A 22,677-nucleotide genomic window follows, 5' to 3' on the forward strand; every position below is an offset into this window, starting at 1 on the left:
AGAAGTTGTAGTTCACATTCAGATATCTAAGTTGGCGAAAAGCACTGTGACCAAAATCTGACACAGTGTAAAAGCTTTAAAACATGAAAACCCACATTAATAAAAGTATTTGAGTATTCATGAATGAATACCAACACCATGCTCATTAGGTTGATTGGTGACTCTAAATTGCCCCTAGGTGTGAGTGTGAGTGTGAATGGTTGTTCGTCTTGTGTGTTTGTGCCCTGTGATCGACTGGCGACCGGACCAGGGTGTACCCTGCCTCTCACCCGTTGACAGCTGGGATAGGCTCCAGCCCCCCCGCAACCCCGAAAGGGATAGGCGGTATAGAAGATGGATGGATGGATGGATGGATGGATGGATGGATGGATGGATGGATGGTTTCAATCATTTGACAGGTTTTTTTATGTTTGTAGAATGGTTTTTGGAGATGCAGCAGGGGTGGAAGCCCAATCCAAAGTATCTATATTGTGATACAATAAAGTGAATCTGGAATCTTGAATTACTTCTCGGATGGTTTGGTGTCATGATAATCTACAGCAGTGAGGCTGCTATGCGCCAATCATCATGAGTGCATTTATAATTGTGCTTCACGTGAAAATTGGCCACCAACTTATGTCGTTCATCGATCGATGGATTGTATGTGACATGATTTACTGTATATGATGATGTGATGCATGGCCTTATGTTTTAAGCATACTGACTAGCTTATGGGAAAACATCTGGCAATGTTATTTCTTTTACTATAATCAAATCCCACAAAAAGAGCAAAACCAACAGTGTGTTGGGATTTGGTGATAATAAGAAAAATATCCAATGAAGAAGCACTGTTGCCCTCTGCGGCTTTCCATCCGGCCCACAGAGTACTGATGAATTGAGAAAATGTGTGCATGAACGTTCCTCACCAGTGGAAGAGGCCCAGTCCATCCTGAGAGTGATGTCGATTTGCATGCTAACGCTGGGCAACAAGCCAAAAAAACCGCAACTCATAGTTCACCCTTTCTGCAGAATTTCATTATTCTCCAACTGCATCCTCTCCACACGGTGGATCCACCGGCAAACCACCGGGCTCTCAGCCTGGCCATTCCCTGGAGCTGTCAGCAGCGCACTGGCCAGACTACAGAGTTGTCAGAGAATCACTAAGTTTGTCTGTTAGACGCAAGAGGCGTCACCTGGGTTTATTTTCATTGGTTCAAACTGAGTATTTTTGTTTGCTTCCTGAGAGGAGTTTTTTGTTGAGATAAGGACTCATTCATCGTTACTTCAACTGTGGGTTTTGTATCGAGGTCTGTTCACACTGCTATAGGCTCATAAAGCTAAAGTGGATTTTGCAACAAAAATAATGAGCAATAATACTGTAATTTGGCCTAAATAAATATGTCTTTTATATGAAAGTCCAGCCCCACAGTGTCTATTTTGAAACCTGACCCTTGGTCAGATGTAGTTGAGTCTGACCCATCACATTGTTAGTCAAAGATGTTGTCAAACTACCAGAATCTGTTTTAACAGAAACACTATGAACTGCGAGCTGTTTTCATACGAGACCATTGAAAGAACGTCCACCTTTAAGCCAGCTCTTTATCAGTGACTTTGCTCCTCTGATAACGATATTGAGATCAAATCAGTGCCTCTTAGTAATAAGTCCCGAAGTAGATATTAGCCAATAAATTGTGCTTAAACAAGGCAACAGACAGATCTAGAGAATCTTTCATGCAACCAGTGAGGAAGTCAAACTGAAGTTATTAATGTGTGTTCACAGGCAGAATTAAATCTTAGACTATTTGGAAAACACCAGCCTATTTTGAGTTCATCCTCTTTTTTGCATCTAAGAGGCAGAAGTTCCAAACACATAGGCTCTTCAGATTAGAGAAGTCCTCCAAAGGTCCATGATAATCTGAACTGTCCTTATATGCAATAGTTACAATAACACAACCCACACTAAAGAATTCAAGCGTCCCCATTCAGGATAGACCTTTAAGATAAAGGGACATATTTCTTGTTTCAGCAGTGGGGTTGTTTTCAAATTAGAATGTTTAAATATAATACTGTGTATGAGGGGACGACACACTGACAACTGAAAATTTGGATTCCAGAACACAGAAGTGCCATTATGACCTAATTTCCCCTGCAGAACATTTTCTGAAACACAGCCATTAGACAACGCTTTCAAGACATTAAGAAAGTGAATTGCCATGAGCAAGACAGCGATCACCATACAGTATGGACTGAATGAAGGGCTAGACTGTAGGTGTTTTGTTACAAACCAAGCGAAACTTGGATCATGAAGATCTCATTGTTAATGTGATTTGATATAGCCACAAGATGGTGCTGCAATGTGTAAAGTCAAGGATAACAATACAGCTGGCACCGATGATGGCCTCATTACTGAATGATGCAGTCAGTCTAGGATACTTTGTATGATGTGTGTAAAGTGGTTTTCAAGCCATCATTCCTGGCCCCTGGTATGAGGCAAAACACTGACAATATTGTTCGACAGAAATCCATGAAAACAGCAAGTCTTCTCCTCAAGCAATGTCGCCAGACTTGACCTTTAAAAGTGCCACAAGACCGTTTGAATGTATTTCAGTCAGGGTCTATGATGCAATACAGACTGTCCCTTGAGGACATTTGTTTTGCAACGTGCAGCACTCACTCTTTACTGTATTTCCTGCTTGGCACTGAATGTGAGGTCTTGTTTTTACCATGTGTGTCAGTATGTACTGTTTTGCCTCTGCACCAAGATGACTGTATTCACGAAATAACTCTTACTCTCATTTTAATTGGGACTCTTTCCTCTAGCCTTTTGGCTTTGGGAACATAAGCTCTTAAATAGGATTCATGTGTTGTTGATTCTTCACAGTATGAGACTTGAACAGTGGAGCCCCACACCTCATCAAAGAATGCCAAACGTCAGTCGTCTCAGATTACCCCGGGAGCTCTGTTCCACTTTTGTGAATGGTTTTGATCTTGATGTCCATGCTGAGCCAAATAGTAGTGTGTCGTAAACCCGAAACAAAATGAATCACTCACGTGTTCAAACTGTGTGACAGTGGCTGAAGCTGCGAGATGATCTGAAATGGGAGCTAGGAATGATGGGAGTGATTATCTAGAGCAGCTTTAATCCCTCCCTGCTGCATTTATCTGCTTCTTTTGTGTCACCATCTTAGACACTCACTCCCCCCACATGGCATCCCATGTCAGATGAATTACTGAATAGCAGTTGGAATGTTCATGCCTTTTAGCCATTGTCCTGCTGAGAACAACTGAACAACTTTGACAAAGACCATATGATACCGTTTGCATTTTCTCAAAACATGTAAACATTACAAGTTTATGTTAATGTAAAAGAGTTTTTGCACTGCTTTGTTACTGCAATCCATTTCCATAAAATTCCAGTGAATGTGGCATGTTTGTCTCAACCAAGAGATCGCCACAAACGCTTGGTGTGAAGCCAGAATGGGTTACTTAAGATAGATTTCATGTTATGAAACTTTTTTGAGAGAGAGAAGGCGGGGAAAGAGACAAAAGCAGCTGCTCAGCTATCACCACACAGCAGCTCCTCCCACAGAAGGCAAATACCTCCCTCCCTGCTTTAGATCACTCCCATCATACTGAGGTTAAATCACCCTCAGACAGCTCCACAGTCCACTACAGATAGCCACAGGTTGCTCTCAGACTGGAGCACCACACAGGTGTGACTGCATCTGAATGAGGATACTTTCTCTACCTGTTAATCATCAGCCTGGCACACATTAATTTCAGTGGTTAATCTCAGACATTTACCTGACGTTTGGCTCTCTGCCTTTATCTGCTTTGGCAGCTCCATTTTAGGAGCACTTTTGGACCTTCTAGATCAGACCTGATCAGTTACAGAGTGGCACATTTTAAGTGTGCATCTACAAAGAGCCGGAGAAATGAACTTTGATGAAATTCTCTGTCTTATCGGGGGCTTTGGGAAGTTCCAGAAGATCTTGTATGTATGGATCTGTGTACCTCAGATCTTTCTGGCATTTCACATGCTGGTCTCTGTCTTCACTGGGGCTGTTCCTCCACATTTATGCCGCTCCACGTGGCCCTCAGCAGGCTCTGTGACCTCTCTGAATTTCAACCTCAGCCTTCTGTCCACCACTGATGACCTACTGTCCTGCACCACCCCCTTGAACCACAGCGGTACTGTAGCTCTTAATGATGGACACCCTACTGGGAGCTGCCAGGGGGGCTGGGAGTACAGCACAGAGACCTTCCAAAGCACCATAGTAACCGAGGTGAGTGAAAAACCAACAGCCTCTCTGACAGACTTTCAATTCAGGATTTGAATCTACTGAATGTCTACGTTTTGACCTGATGTATTTAAAACGAGGACTCCTAGCAGCTAAGGAATGTGGAAGGGCTTACCAGTTTTTTTACTGTGTGCTCTGGTGATATCTGAGACAACGCTAGCATGACGGTTAAGCGGTGGACTCCTTCAATGCACGCATCGTCTAGGCCTCTACACACACTCTGCCAGGTTTTGCAACACATAAGCATGAGGGTTGGGCAGCAAGAGCAGTTACATGACCAAAATGAAGCGATTGGACAAAGCGGTGTCACATGTGGCAATATGACGGATGCTGCAGCTACCACATTCACTGGACAGCAAACAGAAGACCTTAAGTGGATTTAGAAGTCTTTGGAAGTTTGCCAGTCCTCCACTGTTAACCTTGATGGGAAGCCGCCTGGTTCCAGCTGTGAATAATATATGTACATACTAGAAATGGATCTCAAACAAAGCAGGTCAAAAACAAAGGCTGTGGTTGAAATTTAGCCATGATGTGCCATGAAGGACAAGGGATCTGTAGCTAGAAATAGAATAATATTCATAAGTATGTTTTTATTAGTTTATAATCTCCTGGATGTCAAAGTTCCTGTGTTTTTGTGATCCGAGAAAGAGCTTTTCATTTTGTATCTACAGAGGGAGTGGGTTCTCTTCCACGGAGTCCACCATGTTGCACCACCATGTTTCTACAGTAGCCGGAACTTACAGACCAGAAACTGGCTCTAGAGAGCACCTCTATATAAGTTTCCGAGGCCATCATGGGTTCTCCTACACTCATGGTAAAGGAGGGGGAGTTGAAGGCTATTCAGTTGGTCGCAATCTGCAACCTCACTACTAGATGCCTCTAAATCCCACACACTGGCCCTTAAAAACAAGACTAAAACTCCAGAGGCTCGGGAGAGGTCCTAAAAGGCTATACAGTGTTGATCAATCAAGTGCTGAATAGAACAAAGTGATGATTTCTTGATTTCTAGAACTACAATGAGTGAGGCTTCAAATTCAACATTTCTTCAAGGTCGGTGCAAAAGGGAAGGCCTTGTGGTCATTTAAATCAAAATCAAGAGGTATCTTGCATGAAGGTGGTGCTTATGGAGTGTCCAGAATAGAAATGGTGGTCAGGAATCTGCCCTTTTTACTGGAGAATGGAGTTAGAATTATGACTGAGTGGTAGTGCAAGTGCAAAGCTCAGGGAGAACCCAAATCGGATTGATTCATGTCCACTGATCCTTTGATGGAAATCCAGCCACTAGTTTTTGCGATGCTTTGTCATGGCCCAAAGTGTTTGTCAAAGAGAACTTGAACCATACATGGCACTAGGTCAGAGGGTCAGGAAGTTAATAGGAGTCACCCTCTACATGAATATACAGACCAAAATTCATCATGGTCTAGATCATAGTTGTGAGATCCAACCATGCTTGACCCACTTTTTACAAATCACACTTTAATTGAGATGTTTTTCTGTGCTTCTTGCAGTGGGACCTGGTTTGTGACAATGCTAACCTGAACACCGTAGGCTCTGCCATCTACATGTTTGGCCTCCTCGTTGGAGCTGTTGTGTTTGGGAGCTTAGCTGATAAGTAAGTTTGATAATATGTCCATCTTCAGAGTTACTGAATAGATGACGGAACGTCTGTCTGCGCTGTCTCAGAACTGTCCATCAATGCCATTTGTAAGTTTTGTTTACATGTATGACCAAGTTCGGAAATGTCTTGTCCAGGTACGGTCGGAGGATCATCATCCTCGTCGGCCTGACAATCCAAACAGTCTTTGGGGTCGGTGCTGCCTTCGCCCCTAATTTCTACATCTACACCGCCCTTCGCTTTATGGTTGGAACATCCATCTCTGGTGTCATCATGAATGCATTTGTCCTCGGTCAGTGTCTTATAGAAAGTTTAAAGTAACAGTGATTTTTCTCCCTGTGTTGACATTAGATTTAGTGTAGTTCAGTGATAAAACAAAATACAATGAAGGGTGCACAAAATGTATATGTAAATATAAAATTGTGCTGATGAAAAAACAACAGGAAAACATCTCGAACACAAATCCAAATAAGGTGCTAAAGAAGGTGTTTTATTTGCAAACTCTCAGTGACGTTGTAGAGATGCACGGTGAATCATATTATATGTTATTACGCTTGAGGCTTCCACGATTAATAAACTCAATCAATGTGATATGTGTCTTATGCTTTGGTAGGGTCTGCCCAATTTTTAAATCAAAAGTTTATATTGATTTAAAGTGTGCTAAAATTACAAAATAAGCAGTGAGGTATCTAGACAGGCAGATTGGTTTGATTTGGTTTACCATGGTTTTGAAATATGAAGTATGCTGCCACTCCAGCACAATGGAGGTAAATGGAAGTACTTTTCTGTTGCTTGCATCATTACAAAATTGCATTGGAAAAACTCAATAGCAACGTGCCTTTTCAAAAAGAATGTCGCAGGTACTCAAGATAATTCACAGACTTCGCTCAGAACAGTCTTCATTAGCAACTGTTTGGCTAATGAAGACTGTTTACAGATGTGCAGTTTCAATGAAAAGAGGCAGGGGCACACGTCTCAGCAGTGGATATTGCAAATTTTCAGCAAAATAAACTAAAACTGTCTGCATGGATAAAATCAATTGGGATAAGAAGGAAAAAAAAACTTCTGAGCTGGCTCTTTTCAAGCTTCAAGCTGTTTTTCCTTTTCTCAGTGTGAAAATAAAGGCAGTCTTCCATCAGTTAAAATCAGTTAAAATGTTAAATACTGCAACACTCTTTTGCCCCTAAAGATATGATTCATGTGTCCCTGTCCTGCTTGTGTCTCATACAGGCACAGAATGGACGGGATCGAAGGAGCGGATGTTGGCTGGTATAATCACTGACTACTTCTTTGGCTTTGGCTACATTCTGCTGGCTGGAGTGGCGTACCTCATAAGAGACTGGCGTAAACTGCAGCTGGCCATCTCAGCACCTGGTTTCCTCTTCATCTTCTACATCTGGTGAGTGGGCAGCAGGGTGACCCACATTTGAAGCAGTGTGTACTGTCCTCCCAGTTTCTTAAGGTTCCAAAAAAACAACATTCATATTATCTTTAGAAAATCAGCAACACACTGTCTAGGTTGCGTTGTGCTTGTGTTTGTGAGGGTCTGTGCTAAAGGAAATTTCCTTTCATCCCCTATGATTCAAACCAAAATGTGTAACGAATGCTCAATGCCATGCATGATTGGTGCCAAATCCCTCTTCTTCTTTAAGTGTAGCGGTACAAGGAAATGCTCTGACCTACTTTGAGGAGCATCTCTCTTCTGTCTCTTACCATAGATCTTGCTTATTACAATTAGTCTGCAGTGTGAAATGTCTATCAGAGTGTCCCCCTGCAACACAATGGGTCAACTACACACATTTGTAAGTAGGTCACCTGATTTGTCTTTGCATTTTTAGGGTGTTGCCAAAGTCAGCTCGCTGGTTGATGACCAATGACAGGAAAGAGGAGGCATGGGAACTGATCCAGAAAGCAGCGCAGATGAACGGGAAGCCCATCACCAAAGATCTGGAGATGTGCCAGGTTTATTTATTTACATATTTATCTCATCTTTTCGAAATGTTAACAGAAATAACAAATACCCATCCCAGCCAAATCTGATGTTGTAAAACTGAACTTATGCTAAGCCTCACCGACCTCAGTTTACTGTGGTAACGGTCCTTGATTTCAAAAAGAGGTCAACAAAAGCAGCATCTCTTTTATGGCCATTGTTTCTCGTTACCTAGTGATGCAGATGAAGCACAACTGTACATCTGTGCTGTGCTGAATCTGATGCTGCAGCTATAGGCTCCATTACAGACTGTCTCTTGGCAATAAATACGTGGATAAGCAATAATTTATTGAAGTTAAATGAGGACAAAACTCAAATGGCATTTAATATTTTTGGGACATTAAGTCTCTGGATTAAATCTGAGGTTACAAGTCTTGGTGTTATCCTGGATTCAGGTCAAGTCCCACATTCACAAGGTGACAAAAACTTCATTTTTTCACCTTAGTGAAAGTATGACCGTTTATGAATCAAAAAGATACTGAAAAACTGATTGATGTATTTATTTCAAGTCGACTCGATTACTGTAACACTGTTTACTGGCCTCGAAAAAAATTAAACACTGAGAGATTTCAGGCTATTCAAAACTCTGCAGCTCAGCCACTAACCAGAACCATGAGGACAGAGCACATTAGTCTAGTTTTAGCTGCTCTGCACTGGCTTCCTGTAACATTCAGAAATGATTTGAAGGTCCTCCTCATTACATAGAAAGGACCAAGTTACATCCCCTGGTTACGACTTGCCCTCAAGAACACTGCGATCATCTGCTGCTGGTTTATTGGAGGTCTCCAGCAACAACCGGCTCTGGCTCACTCTGAGGCGACCATTATTACTTTGCATAAATATCTCCATCAGTCATTATCATTTAAACATGCAAACTATTCAAACAGTGCTGTGTTTTGTGACTTTAGAGCACTTACTCCAAACTTTCCTTCTCACTGTTTCACCAGGTCTATAAAATTGAAAAGAAAACAGAGGGGAAGAAAAAACACTCATTCATAGACCTTGTTCGAACCCCAAAAATGAGGAAGCAGTCTTTGATTGTCTTTTATCTCTGGTGAGTATGAGCAGATCATTACCCTTCCCTGTATGTCAGTTTCAAGACTTTGAATATGAATCCTTGTCTCTGCCTTATGTCCATGCTGCTAGCCAGTGCTTTTCACAAACGCTGTATGTGTCCATAAGACAATACTGAGGGTGGAAAAACATTTCTGACCTTGAATGACACTGTAGTGCTGCGGTCAGAGTTTATTTGTGACATTACTTTTATTTTTTTTTAAGTGTTTTACGATGACACACCCAAACAGCAGAAGTTCTTGAAAGCACACCAAAAAGAAAACTGTGTAACAGCCATCCCAGCTCACGTATCCACATAAAGAGGACAAAAGCAGTCAGATTGGCTCAAAACAACCAAACTGAAAAGAGGACAATCATTAAAAGAGAAAAATGAGGGCAGGAAAGAATGGGCGTACTGCAGCAGTCATTAATTACACTTTATGCTACAAACCTCCTTTCATCCTCAATGCCAAATACTTTTATGACTGAAAAAATACTGTACACCGCATTCAGAAAGAATTCAGGCAGAATATTTTATAGACACGAGAATCATAAAGTGATACAAAAGGCTGTGTAACGTTACCCAACCAAGCACATGCTGCATTGTATTTGCACTAGCATGTCTACAGGCAACCAGAATATACATTTTAAAGCAGAGTAGTTTATTTCTCCCAGCTGACTAAAGAGGGAACCACACAGGATTATTACTGCTGATATTCTTACTTATTTACTGATTTGTCACAGTCCACTGCATGTTCATTTTTCTCTGTGAGGAGATTAGAGTCTTCCCTCACTGAGGATTAAAATTTTAACGAAGAAGGCAAACAAGTGACAAAATAGAGTCATTAAGTGGAAAAGTTAGATTGAATTGTTGAACCAAAAAACAGAGTTCCTGGGACTAACGACAGGGATTAGTGGCAGATTGTCACTGGAATGCACATGCTCGTTCATGTTAACTAGCCTGAATCCAGACCAGAGGGCTGCAGATGCGGTGAGCTCAGAGCGCTGCAGATCCACAGAGCCGTGCTGCCAGCTTTGAACATGTTGAAGGGAAGGTTTTGAACAAGCTACCAGATTTGTTTCCAGGTGACTTTTTCAAGCAAATTAGTTGAAAGGTTTTCAAAGTGTGCAGCGAGCGCCAGGCCCGCTCTGTCTGCTCTTCAGAAACTTCAATATCCCAGCAGAGACTGTCACTGAAGCCCCTCTCACATTCTTGCCGTTATGAGTCAGTCAAATGGTATTGGCTGTGCCTTTTGAATGCATTCTAGGAATGGGGGGTGTGAGAGTGTAAAAGAACTGTAATTGACAGAAACTGTGATTTCCTGGAGCTAAAAAACAAAAATGAGCAATAAACTCAGTCTTTTCAAATGGTGGTTCCTCTCCTCCTGTCACACTGCCATTTAACTAAGGGTTGAGGGCAGGCACAGTCACACATGGCCCTCTTTTAAACACCATGACAGGATCTCTCTTAAACGTTAAACACTAAAATAGTTGATGTGGTATGAGAGGAAATGGCATGGCCTAAGTGTTTTACATTTTGTCAGTGCTATTACAACAGAATAGCAAACAAAGACCTATGATTTCGCAGTATCTTAAGGATAAGGATATTTTTATTTTCTTCCCAAACATGTTATACATGAAAAGGAATGAAATGAGGTATCCAGGTCCCAGTGCAGATAATAGCAATAAGAAGAATAAGAATAGCTGGAGGGATTCAATTGTAATATGAAATCTTTTCAAATCAGATGCGAGTTACTTTCAAGAGTGGTCATATACTTGATATCTGACTTGTAGCAGTGCAGTTGCTATTGCAGAGCTGTTCTTTGCCGTAGGCGAGCAAGGCAGTGACTCCAAAGACGGTATCTCATATAACTGTACCACAGTTCACTCATCTGATCTGACCTGAAAAACAGGTTATTTGTGTATTATATTACAACATGTTCCACACCATGAAAAGATAAGAACAGAGTTAATAAGAAGCACAGCTGGTGAATAATGTAAACTGCAGAATACTAAACAGATTGGGTCTGGAAGGTTCTTTAAGCCAATATGTGTCGGATTTGAACTTTCTTCAGTGTGGCGCCATCTGGTGGTGGTATGAAGAATGATAGCGTGGCAGACGGTAACGCAGTTGTTTCAGTCTTGTAAATATTTCCTTAATGTTTGTGTGCTTTGTCAGAATCATTTGAAAGATGATAAATCAAATAATTAATTCACCTATGGTAACTTCTGAGACATGAGGATGTTTGTCTCATCTGTCTGCTGAACACAGGGAGTGTGCGTCGGTCATATGCTCCCGAGACCCAGCCTATTCATTTGTGTCCTCTGTAGTGGACATTTGGTTTTGGTCTATATCGTTTGACTCATTTGAGCTACCCAACTAAGCCCTGGTGTGCTCAGTAGAGGACATCCTGTCCTTTCCAATGATATATGTTTTTTAACTATGGTAATCATATATTTTCTTGTTTATGAACATGTCAGGAATCATAAAATTGGAGTCAGAGTTCAGTTAAAGTTTTTGTTAGGAAAAATAATAGTAATGTTATGAATGTTTAATAATGTCAGTTTTGTAGTTCAACAAAAGATACGGGCCAAATGTTCAGGTTCATTAAAAAAATGGATTGACATTCGTGTTTTCTTGTCAGCCTATTATGATTTTGTTGCGTTATGGTAAAATCGTTCTGTTAGTCCACTACAGTGAACATGCTGTCAAATCTAAAGTTAAAATATTTTTACAAAAGTTTAAATTGTGAGTTGTTTTAGCTCCAAAGAGGCAGGAAATCACAAAAAAAAAAAATCAATTGAAAGATACATTTTTCCTTGGTTCTCAGGAGGATATGATGAAGCTAACAAAGAGGTGGCACAGCTTTGTGAAGGATGTTAAAGTGATGCTCTTCTTCTTCTTTCTTCCATCTGTCTCAGGTTTGCCAATGTGCTCGTGTACTACGGCCTGTCTCTCAACATTTCTGACTTTGGAATGAACATCTATCTGACCCAGATGATCTTTGGCCTGGTGGAGATGCCTGCACGCACCATCACCCTGTTCACCCTCAACCGCTCCCGCAAGATCTCCCAGCTGGCTTTCCTGGCTGTGGGTGGCACAGCCTGCCTGCTCACCACCTTCATCCCCAGCCGTATGGACCGTCTCCATGGTTTTTTTTTGTTTGTTTGTTTTTTTCTTTTACCAGTCTGTCAGAAGCTTTTCTCTTACTTCTCTTTGACCTCTCCTCTAGACCTGTCTGTCGTTAAAACTGTGCTGGCCATAATTGGGAAGTTCGGGATCACAGCCTCTCTTTCCATTATTTACGTCTACTCAGCAGAGGTGTTCCCCACTGTTATCAGGTGAGTGTTTCCCTCCAAATGTCTTCCAGCAAGTTTCCTGAGCTACATTTGATGCCCTTACCATTACATGACAATGCCCACCAGAGTGCTTCATCGTACAGTGACTGCAGATATTTGTAATATCAATGACACACTGTTTGTTGATTGTTGACGATTGTTTTCCGAAGACTTACAGCAGCTTTGAGCACTGTAACTCAAAGATGCTGTAAAGATTATGTATGGGATGTTCCAAACAGGTGTTCTTGGAGCGTTCCATAACTTTCCCAGTCTTTAGTTGCTCCTGTCCTAATTTGTTTGAAACGTGTTGCTGCATCAAGTTCAGAATAAGCAGATATTTACAAAAATCAGTGAAGCTGATGAGGTTGTGTGTACTGTATGTACAAGGTAGTGGTACAGGTAGTCTATTATTTTGTCCACCCTGTTTATATCAGTAGAAATAACAGAAGCACCTCTTTGTCTAATGTGGTACTTTTTAACACCACAACAAACGACATCCTCCAAAAGTATCATGCAGTTAAATCAGCATCTCTCAAAAACAGCTTCAACACAAACTGAACATTAGAACCTTCATGAAGCGAGGATGTCATTGCAGGACTGTTGGATTAGACTGTTATTATGTGTCACTATTATTTGTAGGGCTTTCATTTATTTTAATCTCTATTATTTTCTCATTCAATTGCCCAATTGCTTCAGACTGTAAAATGCGAGAAAATGGAGAAAAATTAACCCTCACAAGTCCAAGGTGACATCTTCATTTGTCCAACAAACAGTCCAGAACACAAAGACGTTCAGCTTGCTACTGTACCACCTGAGAGAAAGAAAGTAGCACAGCCTCATAACTGAGAAGCGAGAACGAGGTAATATTGATAAGATCAAACTTTGCTGATCCCATGCTGGGGAAATGAAGTTGTTACAGCCAGCAAAGTATTAAAAGATAGGCAAAAGCAGTGGCATGAGAGGATCAAAATAAAAAGGATACAGATAAAAAATAAAAAAAACAACTATGTTTCAGTACATTATGTACAGATTCTAAAAAAACTTGCATTTTTTATGAAAATCTATCAATACCATATGTTGAATTGCACTTGAGAAAATGCTATTGTATAAAAAAGAACAATGAACTGCATGAGTCAAATATGGATAATAAATAGTGTTTGTACCGTTGCACAGTAGAAAAATATGCAACACAGAAAACATTGCACAAGTTGTAATGGATGTGAGCATATATTAGCATAAATAACAGTAGTGCAAAAACATTAGGTTTGTGATGTTGGAATGGGACATAACGTCAACACAGTGCTACATTAAAGGATGCTTGACAGTCTGACGGCTGTTGGAATGGCGGACCTGAGATAGCACTGTATCTTACACAATGGATCCAGCAGCCTGTTACCGAAGGAGCTGCTTAAGCCCCCAACGGTCTAATGCAGGGGGTGTGATGAGTTGTTTGTGATTGATGTCAGCTCGGCTCCTCTCACCCATCTCCGCCATGGTGTCCAAGGGCAGTCCAGGACAGAGCCAGCTCTCCTGACCAGTTTGTTCAGTGTTTTTCTGTCCCTCTCAGAGCTCCAAAGGACCTCAATCTTTTTAGCAGGTGGAGAGGACTTTCCTGTCCAGTCCATTTGGTGGTTGAGGTGAACACCTAGGTATTTGTACTGGTTCACAATCTCAATGTCCAAATTCTGTATGCTCTCCAGTGTAATACGGTGTAATCCATGGCGCATTCCTGCCCAAATCTCTCACAACCTCCTTTACCTATATATATATATATATATATATATATATATATATATATAAATGTAGGGTCCAGCTCACTGCTCACCAGGTGACGGAGGTGGTTCAGTATGATCCTCTCCAAGGTCTTCGTCAGGTGGGAAGTTAAGGCTACTGGCCTGAAGTGGCTGAAGTGGCACAGTCTTTGGGACTGGAACCACACAGGAAGTTTTTGACAAGGCTGGAAGTCTCTCTAGACTGAGACTCATGTTGAAGATGTGCAGGATGACCCGGCACAGCTGATCTGCACAGTCCCTAAGCAGTGTGGAGCTGGTGCCACCCAGGCCTGTAGCCCTGTGCTGCTGGTGACAGGGCTGCTGTGAGGGAGAGCGAGGGGCTGTGGAGTAGTAACGCCGTCTGGGCTCTGGAGGGTGCCAGGAGGAGCATGGGTAGAATCAAATCTGTTGAAAAACAGATTCAGTTTATTTGCCCATTCCCAAGCTCCAGATTCAGGGCCCCTTCCTCTGTCACTGCTGTGGCCTGAGATGGTTTTTAGCCTCTCCAAACCTCTCTGGTGTTGTTCCCCTTAAGGTGCCCCTCCAGCTTCCTCCTGTAACTATCATTGCCTCTCTTTATCTCCCTTTTCAGCTCTCTCTGCACCCTCCCCAGCTCATTTTTGTAGTATGAGATATAAGTTCAGTTCTGGGGACGCCCAGGATTTGTTATTTGAGAAACACCATACCTTCCTGGTAGGCACAGTGTTTTCCACACAGAAGCTGAAGTAGTCTGTGATGCACATTGTTAAACTGTCTGACTGCACAGCACTTCCCAGTCACTGGTGTCAAAGCAGTCCCTGAGTGCCATACTGGACTCCTCTGACCATCTTCTTACATTCTTGATGGTTGGTGGTTGTTTATTCACCAAAGGTATGTGTGCAGGGAGCAGATGAAGCAGGTTATGATCAGAACAGTCTCAGCGGGGGGAGGAGGGGGGGACTGAAAGCATCCAGTCAGTCCAGTGTTCTGTTGTCTCTGGTGTGGCAATTAACATACTTGGTGAAGGTTGGGAGAGTGGAGGACTGGGGGTGCGATGTTTGCAGCTGTGAAACCACATTGTTTAGGAGCTTGCATGCTGCTGCTGCTGCGGGGGGATGTACACTGTTAGTTAGCTCCATTAGCTTGTGCATCTTATCAGGGAGAGATCTGAAACTCTTCATAATAACAGACTGTATGGATGGTTTATACCATCTTTTCATCTCACTCCACTTCACCCCAGCTCTATATCCCCTCCTCTTTCTCCTTTTTTCTGTGGGGATCTCCAGTCTTTCCACTGGGAGTACCTTCCTGTTGCCTGGTGCAATCAGCTGTTCCCATGTGTAAACAATGGAACCATGGCTGAAGGGATCTCCCGATGTTGTTTTAAGTAATCCAAGAAAGAGTAGAAAGCATATTGGCTCACAGAGATAATACAGACTGATACTAGTGACATCAAAGACACTACTGTATTCAGGTCAGGAATTGTTGTGTACTTTTCTAGTTGGAATGTACCTGGAGTAAACAATCCAGTTACGATAGGGAAGGTTCTGGCCCATTTATTTAAAGGCACTGACCACAGACGCTATGTTCCTACAAGAGTCCCATTTGAAAAATTTGAAAAATCCACAATATCTCCCTCTCTTTAGTAAACATATATGCCTCCAATACAGATAATCCTAGATTTTTTCAAAAAGTCTTTGCTTTGGTATAGACATCTCCCAGACAAACTTGATAACTGGTGGAGACATAATGACTAAAAGTCCAGATCTCCCTGTGCTTTGAAATGAATGAAACCCATGAGTCCTCTCCCTCCATCCTCTGGGAAGCATTCAGAGCCTTCTTTAGAGGCTGTATAATAAATACTTAATTAATAATAGAAAATGAAAATACTACATTAGACTTGTAGGAACAATGAACCTATTTGGAACCTTCTCAGGTTAGTGGATTAACTGGACCAAGAGCATTCTGATGCCAGTCCACATGAATAACTTATAGTTTTCCATTTAACATCACAGAAAAACTGACTATTTAGGGACTGAAGTCACAAAGCAATTTTCCTCTCTCTACCAAGCAAACTTTCACCCTAATATGAAGATTATGGAGCAGATTATTATTCTGGGAAGATCTCCTAGTCTCCTTAATGGGGAAGATTAAAGATAAATTTAATTAAGATGATTTTGTCCCCCCAAAATTCTGCTTATTTCAGAACATTCCTACATTTTTTTTTTTTCTTTTTTTTTTAATACTCTTTAATTAGACTTAGACTTGACTCTTTAATGAAGCTCTTCCAGTTGGGACACAAAGTCCACAGAATGAGCAAAAAACATCTCTGCAGGCCTGAAGCTGCTCGAGGAAGGATTGGTCCTCCCAGACTGGGCTTCTGCGATTAAGGCTGTCACCTTTGGGCTTGATACCTCAGGACTATCACCTAACTGGCTGAAAATGGATCGTGAGGACTGCTACCTGTACTCCATAGGTGCAATTCTACTATTCCTCACTAAGACTAACAAGCTTTTATATAATAACAAGCCTATGATACATAACTGGATTCATACATGGAAACAAATCAAGTCTAAATTCAGTCTTAAACTCATCTCTCTACTGCAGCCTTTAGCAAAGAATCCTTCCTTTGCTCCCTTTAACCTGGATGGACTCTTTACTACATGCAGTGATAGGCATTACTAGTATCAGAGATGTCCATGTAGAAGGTGTTTTTGTTTCTTTTAGATGGATATGAAATGAATATCCATTGGAGAGGAAGAATTTCTGTCACTGTCTACAAATAGGAAATTACATATGGAAACATTTGAAAGGTTTTGCAACTGAAACACAATCAACAACAGATAACAGTTATTATCAGGGACATGTACAATACTTTATTATTATTATTATTATTATTATTATTATTATTATTATTATTATTATTATTATTATTATTATTATTACTTTAGTCGGCCCTCCTCTGAAATATATAAGGCCAAGTGGGAAGGCAAGAATTTGGCAAATCAATTCCAGATGGGCTGTGGGAAGAGAACCTCGAGAACTCAGTATTGTTTTGTTTTTTTATTGTTATTATGTGATTTCCATAATTGTATTCAGAGAGTTCCTTACTCTGTCTGCTTACATTATTTAGATATTACTTATTTACCAACTTCATTTAATTTCCTAATGACTTCAGTGCCACTTCTACAACTGTAAGGTTCATGGAAACAAGCTTTGAATGTACAAGTGGAAAGCATGTCAAATATTACTGCTCAAAAAAAGAGCTAATTTTCTGTCTATCAACTTATCCAGCAAGTGACAGTTTATTTGCATACAGTTTGTGTAAATGTTTAAAAGATAATATTGGCTGAAACAACATTCTCTAACATCAGCTTTGTTTCCATCAGTGTATTTTTATTCACAGTTTGAGGTATCACATTAGAAAAAGTTGATGGAAACAGCAAAATTCCAAAACAAAAATGTTTTCAGGCTCATTTGTGGTGGTTTTCTGCCTTTTTCATAAAGGACTTATTGAATGTAATGGAGATGGAAACAGATTTTTTGGATAAGATCTGACATAGTGAACATTTTACTCCTATGACTGATCACGTTTGTGCTCAGAGAGAAGTCGTTCCCACAGATTAGATCCTCATGGCTCCACACAGATCTGATTTCATCTTCCTCATATTAATACACGAGACAAACAGAAATGTCATATTTCCATCACATTTTCTACACTTATTTTTTCACTGTTTGAGGTTCAACTGGCACGTTTTTAATTGTTATCCTATTGTGCCCTCTTCTTGTGCATTGGTACGATGGTTTCCTGACTGGAGAACTGGCTCCTACTACTACTACTACTGCTTATCTTGATGAAGTAGCTCCCAATAAACATAACAGTAGTGGATGGAAACAAGGTTTAATTTGTTTTTTCTTTTGCTGGTTTTCTTGAGATTACATTAAAATTTGCAGTCTTGTGAATGGAAACCTAGCTAATGAGTATTGATCCTCTAAAGTCCTGTTTTGTTCAAGCTCTACCAGTGACAATCAATCCCTAAGCTCCCCCAATCAAAAGCTGGATGTACTCTCAGCTGCTAGATACATGAACATTGAAACAGGAGAGAGGTCCTGACTCTCTGTCTTGTCACTTCGCTGTCACTCACAGACAAAATGGGATCGGTATAGGCTCCATGTGCGCTCGGATTGGAGGGGTCCTGGCTCCCATGATGTACCTCCTGAGGGGCATCAGTCCACATATCCCCATGGCTCTGTGTGGCCTGTGCCCTCTGCTGGGCTCTGCCCTCACCCTGCTGCTACCTGAGACAGCCAGCAAGCCGCTGCCTGACACCATCGAAGACGTGGAGGGATCCAACCACAGGTTTCACACCTATTTCAGACCATTGTTGTTAAAGGGTCAGTTCAACCTAATTCTTGGCCCCCTCTTGGCCGCCTTGCCTTTTTTGCTTCAAATTAATTTTGATTAATCTCTGTTCTATGGAGGTTGAGACAACAACCTGAATGACTGAAGCTGGGAAACCTCGGCAAATATGACTAAAACTAACTGCATGGAGAGATACCACGAGAGGACAGAGAGAAAAACCATTTCTTAGTCATGTTGGTGAACTGACCCTTTAATTATCCATATGATATATTCTTATTCCACCAAAAACTGGGTGATTTTATTGATTCATGCATAATGAACTGGTGACAAGCAAACTGAGTGCAATCACCACAAGTTTATTTTTATATATTCCAATATTCTGTTTATGAGTTGAGACATGGACTAATTGGATTACTTTTTAATTACTTACTGAATGAATTTTAAATGCTGTATTCTATGATTTAGATACAAATCATTTTGTTGTTTGGTTCGGGGAACTCAATTGTTTAGTTATAGGGGCTCACACATTTCCTAAGGGTCATTGACTCGGCAATGAAAAAACCTCATTAAACAGGTTGATTAGCATTGGAGTTGAGGCGGATTTGTTTTCATTCTAAAAAAAGGTAGAATTTGACGATTCCCTGCTCGACTCAACTGTCTTTCATCCAAACTTTTAAACTGTTCTGTAGCTGTCCTGAGGCTCAAAGCTGTTTTGAATAAAATGTTTCCATCTGTTTCTCTGTCAGTGAGGAGGACGGCCGTGTCATCGAGACTCCTCTGAGGAAAGTGGATGTCGTCTGCAGCAGGAGGACAGACTGATGAGCGACAGCACAAGTGTGAGCTGCTGCATTTCACGAGGCAGTCAGTATTTTTCAGGACTTTTCCAAAGGCAAACGTCTCTGCTTCCAGTGGAAGTCAAGATTTGACTTTGTTTTTATGGGTCTTTGCAAGATAGCTGAATTCTGAACACTTATTCAACAGTTGAAGTATTTTTACTCTTTTTCACTATTTTTGTACAAGTTTTTTTTATATATATATATATATATATACGCTGTATTTACTTTTGTATCAGTGTGTTAAATATTAGCTGCTCATATTTTTTGTCGGTGGAATAAGTAACTCACTTTGAATGTTAATGTAATGTTAAGAATGAAACATCCATATGTATGCTGAAAATGCTCAAAGTAAAATCTTATCCACATGGAGGTAAAACAGTCCTTAAGGAGCCATTATAGAAATTTAAGAAATGATAAAGATATATAGATGACAGAAACTGGTACCATAGCAGAAGTACAAAACAAAAGCACAAATTAAAAGAGACAGCTCTGTCCTATATGTCTCTTTAGCTGCTAAATGCTAAATATCTCTAACTCTATCAGTCTGTGCAGGCAGTGCACAGTTTTTTGTTTTTTGCTGGAAACAGCTGGCTGCTGAAGATGAGACTGAGAGTGGAATTGTGAGCACATCTCTACAAGCAACAAGCTTTCATACGTACATATTTATATCAAACATTCTTAAAGCAACTTGCTAGAATTGCTGTTTTTGGCAACTCGGTGCCCCTGCAGTGCAATTCACCTTTACACCACTGTCATAGCAAGCTGATTCACAGCAGCCCTGACCAGGACTTAACATTGCAAGATAGAGCATTGGCCTTGGTGGAAAAAATGACATACATCTGAAAATCCAGTAGATGGAAGTACAGTTCAATTGTGACAAAACATTGCCAATTATGATACTATGAAATACCATGACTCCACCTTCACAGGTACCAGTGATCCCACACATGTAGCTGCTCATAGTTCATGCAGAAAGCATGGTGATGAGGCTTCAGCTAGGCACAAGCATATTTTGACGTAATTCAAGTAGTTTTGGATATACTGTGTGTCCAGACATATATAGTGGTTGTGCTTCAGACTTGCGTGTCATAGAGAAGCAGCTGACTGCTGCTAACGTTAGCTGCTGTTAGCTACTTAGTTCAGCTAGCTGTGCTATTAGTTCACTCTCTCCATTAGTATGCTGCAGTGTGTCCTCGCTGCCTGAAATCTACCTCCTTATCCACCTCAGCTCCTCCTGACCACAGACAGTTAACAAGCCATTGTTTTACGGTGTTTTTTGGTCAATTTCTTACATTTTTCACCCTTATGAACAACAACTTTGGTCGATAAAAGCTCCTTGTGGTTTCTCACTTTGATCGACCTGTGGCATTTTGAGTGTGTGTTATGGTGCTCACGTCTGGCCCTCCAGAGTGACGTGTCGTCGTGTGCAAACAACCTATAAGACCACTAGCTGTACAGTTGTTAGCAACAAATGAAGCTCTGTAAATCACAATTATTTTGTCTCTAAAATATTATCCAGTTTCAACAAAGTAAGTGAATAAAGTTATGAAGCTGTGTTTTTGTACAGTAATCAGTAAGGCCTGAGATACACTCTCCTTCAGTGTCTGTTATTTTAACAGTAAATTCATCAAATTCAGTGCCCCATATTGCTATTTTCCAAGCTATTTTAGCTGTCAGAGTTTGCAGCACCCACATGAGCAGAGAAGGTTGGAAAGACGACAGACATACTGTATACTGAGAATACTAAGCTAGCATGTTCTAAGCTGAAGACTCAAAGTTGGTGGTGTGTGACGTAGTGTGTTACGGAGTTACAGGCTTCTCGCAGGACATCACACCTGCTCAGCCAGAGTTACGCTGTGCGTGCAAGAACAGGCGAGTGCAGAGTGGAAATGAAAGAGGCACCATTCTCCCTGTTACTACTCACTGTAGCATCAAGCACACTAACTGATTCAAGTCAAATAATTGCATAATATTGCTTTAACATTAAAATATTGATTACTGCAGCTTTAATTATCCCGGCAGCATTCACTTAACAGTTGGACACCCGTGTCCACAAACTTTTGTGTAGCAGCGTGGGGCTTGTTTGTGCCCCTTAGTCCCAGTGAACGGAAATAATCTTAATGTGTTCAAGTGCACAGTGAAATTTTAGACACTTCCAATTTTGTGTTTGTCCCTTTCCTGTTTCAACATGACAATGCCCCTGCACACAAAAACAGCTCTTATTCAAGCACACTCCTCCACAGCCTGTCTTACTCTGAGATTATCATTCCCAAAGACAACGCTCACACACAGACCACACAACCTTGCTAGCTATGGGGTACTGTCACTGACTTGTGTATATATTTTATATATTTTTACTCTTATATTTCTGACATGTAACATCTCTTAGCATAAATCCTGCTTCGTATCTGCATAATGTTACTGATTTCAGGGTGAGGGTTTGTTATCTCTCTTCTGTCTCTAGCTTTGAATCTCTGATGGCTGCAGGGTCTGACTCCTTAACAAAGCAGCAGCACTGCTGAATGGCAGCATCATCTGCCAGCTTAGTGCAGCCAGTGAACGTCCTGGTTCCGGTATTATCAGAACAGAGTTATATGTAAGCCCCTTACCTTGTGTTTTGTCAGCTTTGGACTCTGATGAGTTGGAACGGAGACAAGTATTTGAAAGTCAGTCACTGACTGATGCAGTGAATCTCTGCTTTCTGCTCCTCCACAAGTCCACAGTTCATGTCCTCGCAGAATGTGAAGTGCTCAGTATGCTGAACTTAAACTGCACTCAGGTTGATCAGCATTCAGTTTAAGCAGCATGTTTACAGTGATGACCTACAGCAAGACCTGTCTGACACTGACACTCACTGGTTTACAGTGAGTATTACATCTTTGGTGACAGCTCATTAACAAATACTTGAAAGACTATAAAAACATTTTGGTGTGTGGCTTGGCTCTTACTTGTCTTTTTTGAGGTTATTAATGTACATGAAATTATTATGGTGATGCATCAACATTTATATAGAGAACCAAAGTCTGTGACTCAAGTTGTTGTGAGTTTTATTTTTATTGACTTTTTTGTACAATAAACATTTGTCAGTAGAATTTATGTGGTGCTCTTCTGTTAGATTCCACAAGCAGTGGGTTGGTGGAAGAGGCTCCAATAATGAGAAACTCATAGCAGATGGTAAGTCTGAGCCAGCAGCTCATGTGTTTATTTTCAGATTTTGTTCCTGGTCAACTTACTGCCACACATAAATGTCTTTTCCTTCAAATCAAAAATATTTGATTGTATGAAGATAGATGACAGTAATCTAGCTGCAAAAATAAGAATTGTAAACTATTGTTTTTTGAAGTGTCAGGCACGTGTAATTAATAAAATCACTTCTTCGTCTACATTATGGTATGATATGACCTGTTCAAGCAGGGCCTCAGTGTGGAAGTTCAAACATTGAAGATTCTT

The 22,677-nt window shown here is 40.9% G+C and overlaps 1 protein-coding gene across 1 annotated transcript; it reads left to right on the top strand.

The window, feature by feature from the left end:
- Window positions 1-3,370: 3,370 nt before the first annotated feature.
- LOC139347661 (organic cation transporter protein) lies at window positions 3,371-19,613 on the top strand. The gene is made up of 10 exons (XM_070987398.1): window positions 3,371-4,265; window positions 5,789-5,892; window positions 6,033-6,187; window positions 7,126-7,294; window positions 7,734-7,857; window positions 8,833-8,939; window positions 11,861-12,072; window positions 12,172-12,280; window positions 18,176-18,388; window positions 19,138-19,613. The coding sequence occupies exons 1-10, from the start codon at window positions 3,915-3,917 to the stop codon at window positions 19,208-19,210; spliced, it is 1,617 nt and encodes a 538-aa protein (XP_070843499.1). The 5' UTR covers window positions 3,371-3,914; the 3' UTR covers window positions 19,211-19,613.
- Window positions 19,614-22,677: the final 3,064 nt, after the last annotated feature.

The sequence above is a fragment of the Chaetodon trifascialis genome, chromosome 19 (genome assembly GCF_039877785.1).
Source record: "Chaetodon trifascialis isolate fChaTrf1 chromosome 19, fChaTrf1.hap1, whole genome shotgun sequence".
Taxonomy (NCBI): Eukaryota; Metazoa; Chordata; class Actinopteri; order Chaetodontiformes; family Chaetodontidae; genus Chaetodon; species Chaetodon trifascialis.

What these genes read in the sequence shown, in the direction of transcription:
- LOC139347661 (XM_070987398.1), top strand. Translation starts at nt 3,915, where the DNA reads ATGAACTTTGATGAAATTCTCTGTCTTATCGGGGGCTTTGGGAAGTTC. An exon ending in CATGAATGCATTTGTCCTCG is followed by an intron (nt 6,188 to 7,125) that starts GTCAGTGTCTTA and finishes TGTCTCATACAG; the next exon opens with GCACAGAATGGACGGGATCG. An exon ending in CTCTTCATCTTCTACATCTG is followed by an intron (nt 7,295 to 7,733) that starts GTGAGTGGGCAG and finishes TTGCATTTTTAG; the next exon opens with GGTGTTGCCAAAGTCAGCTC.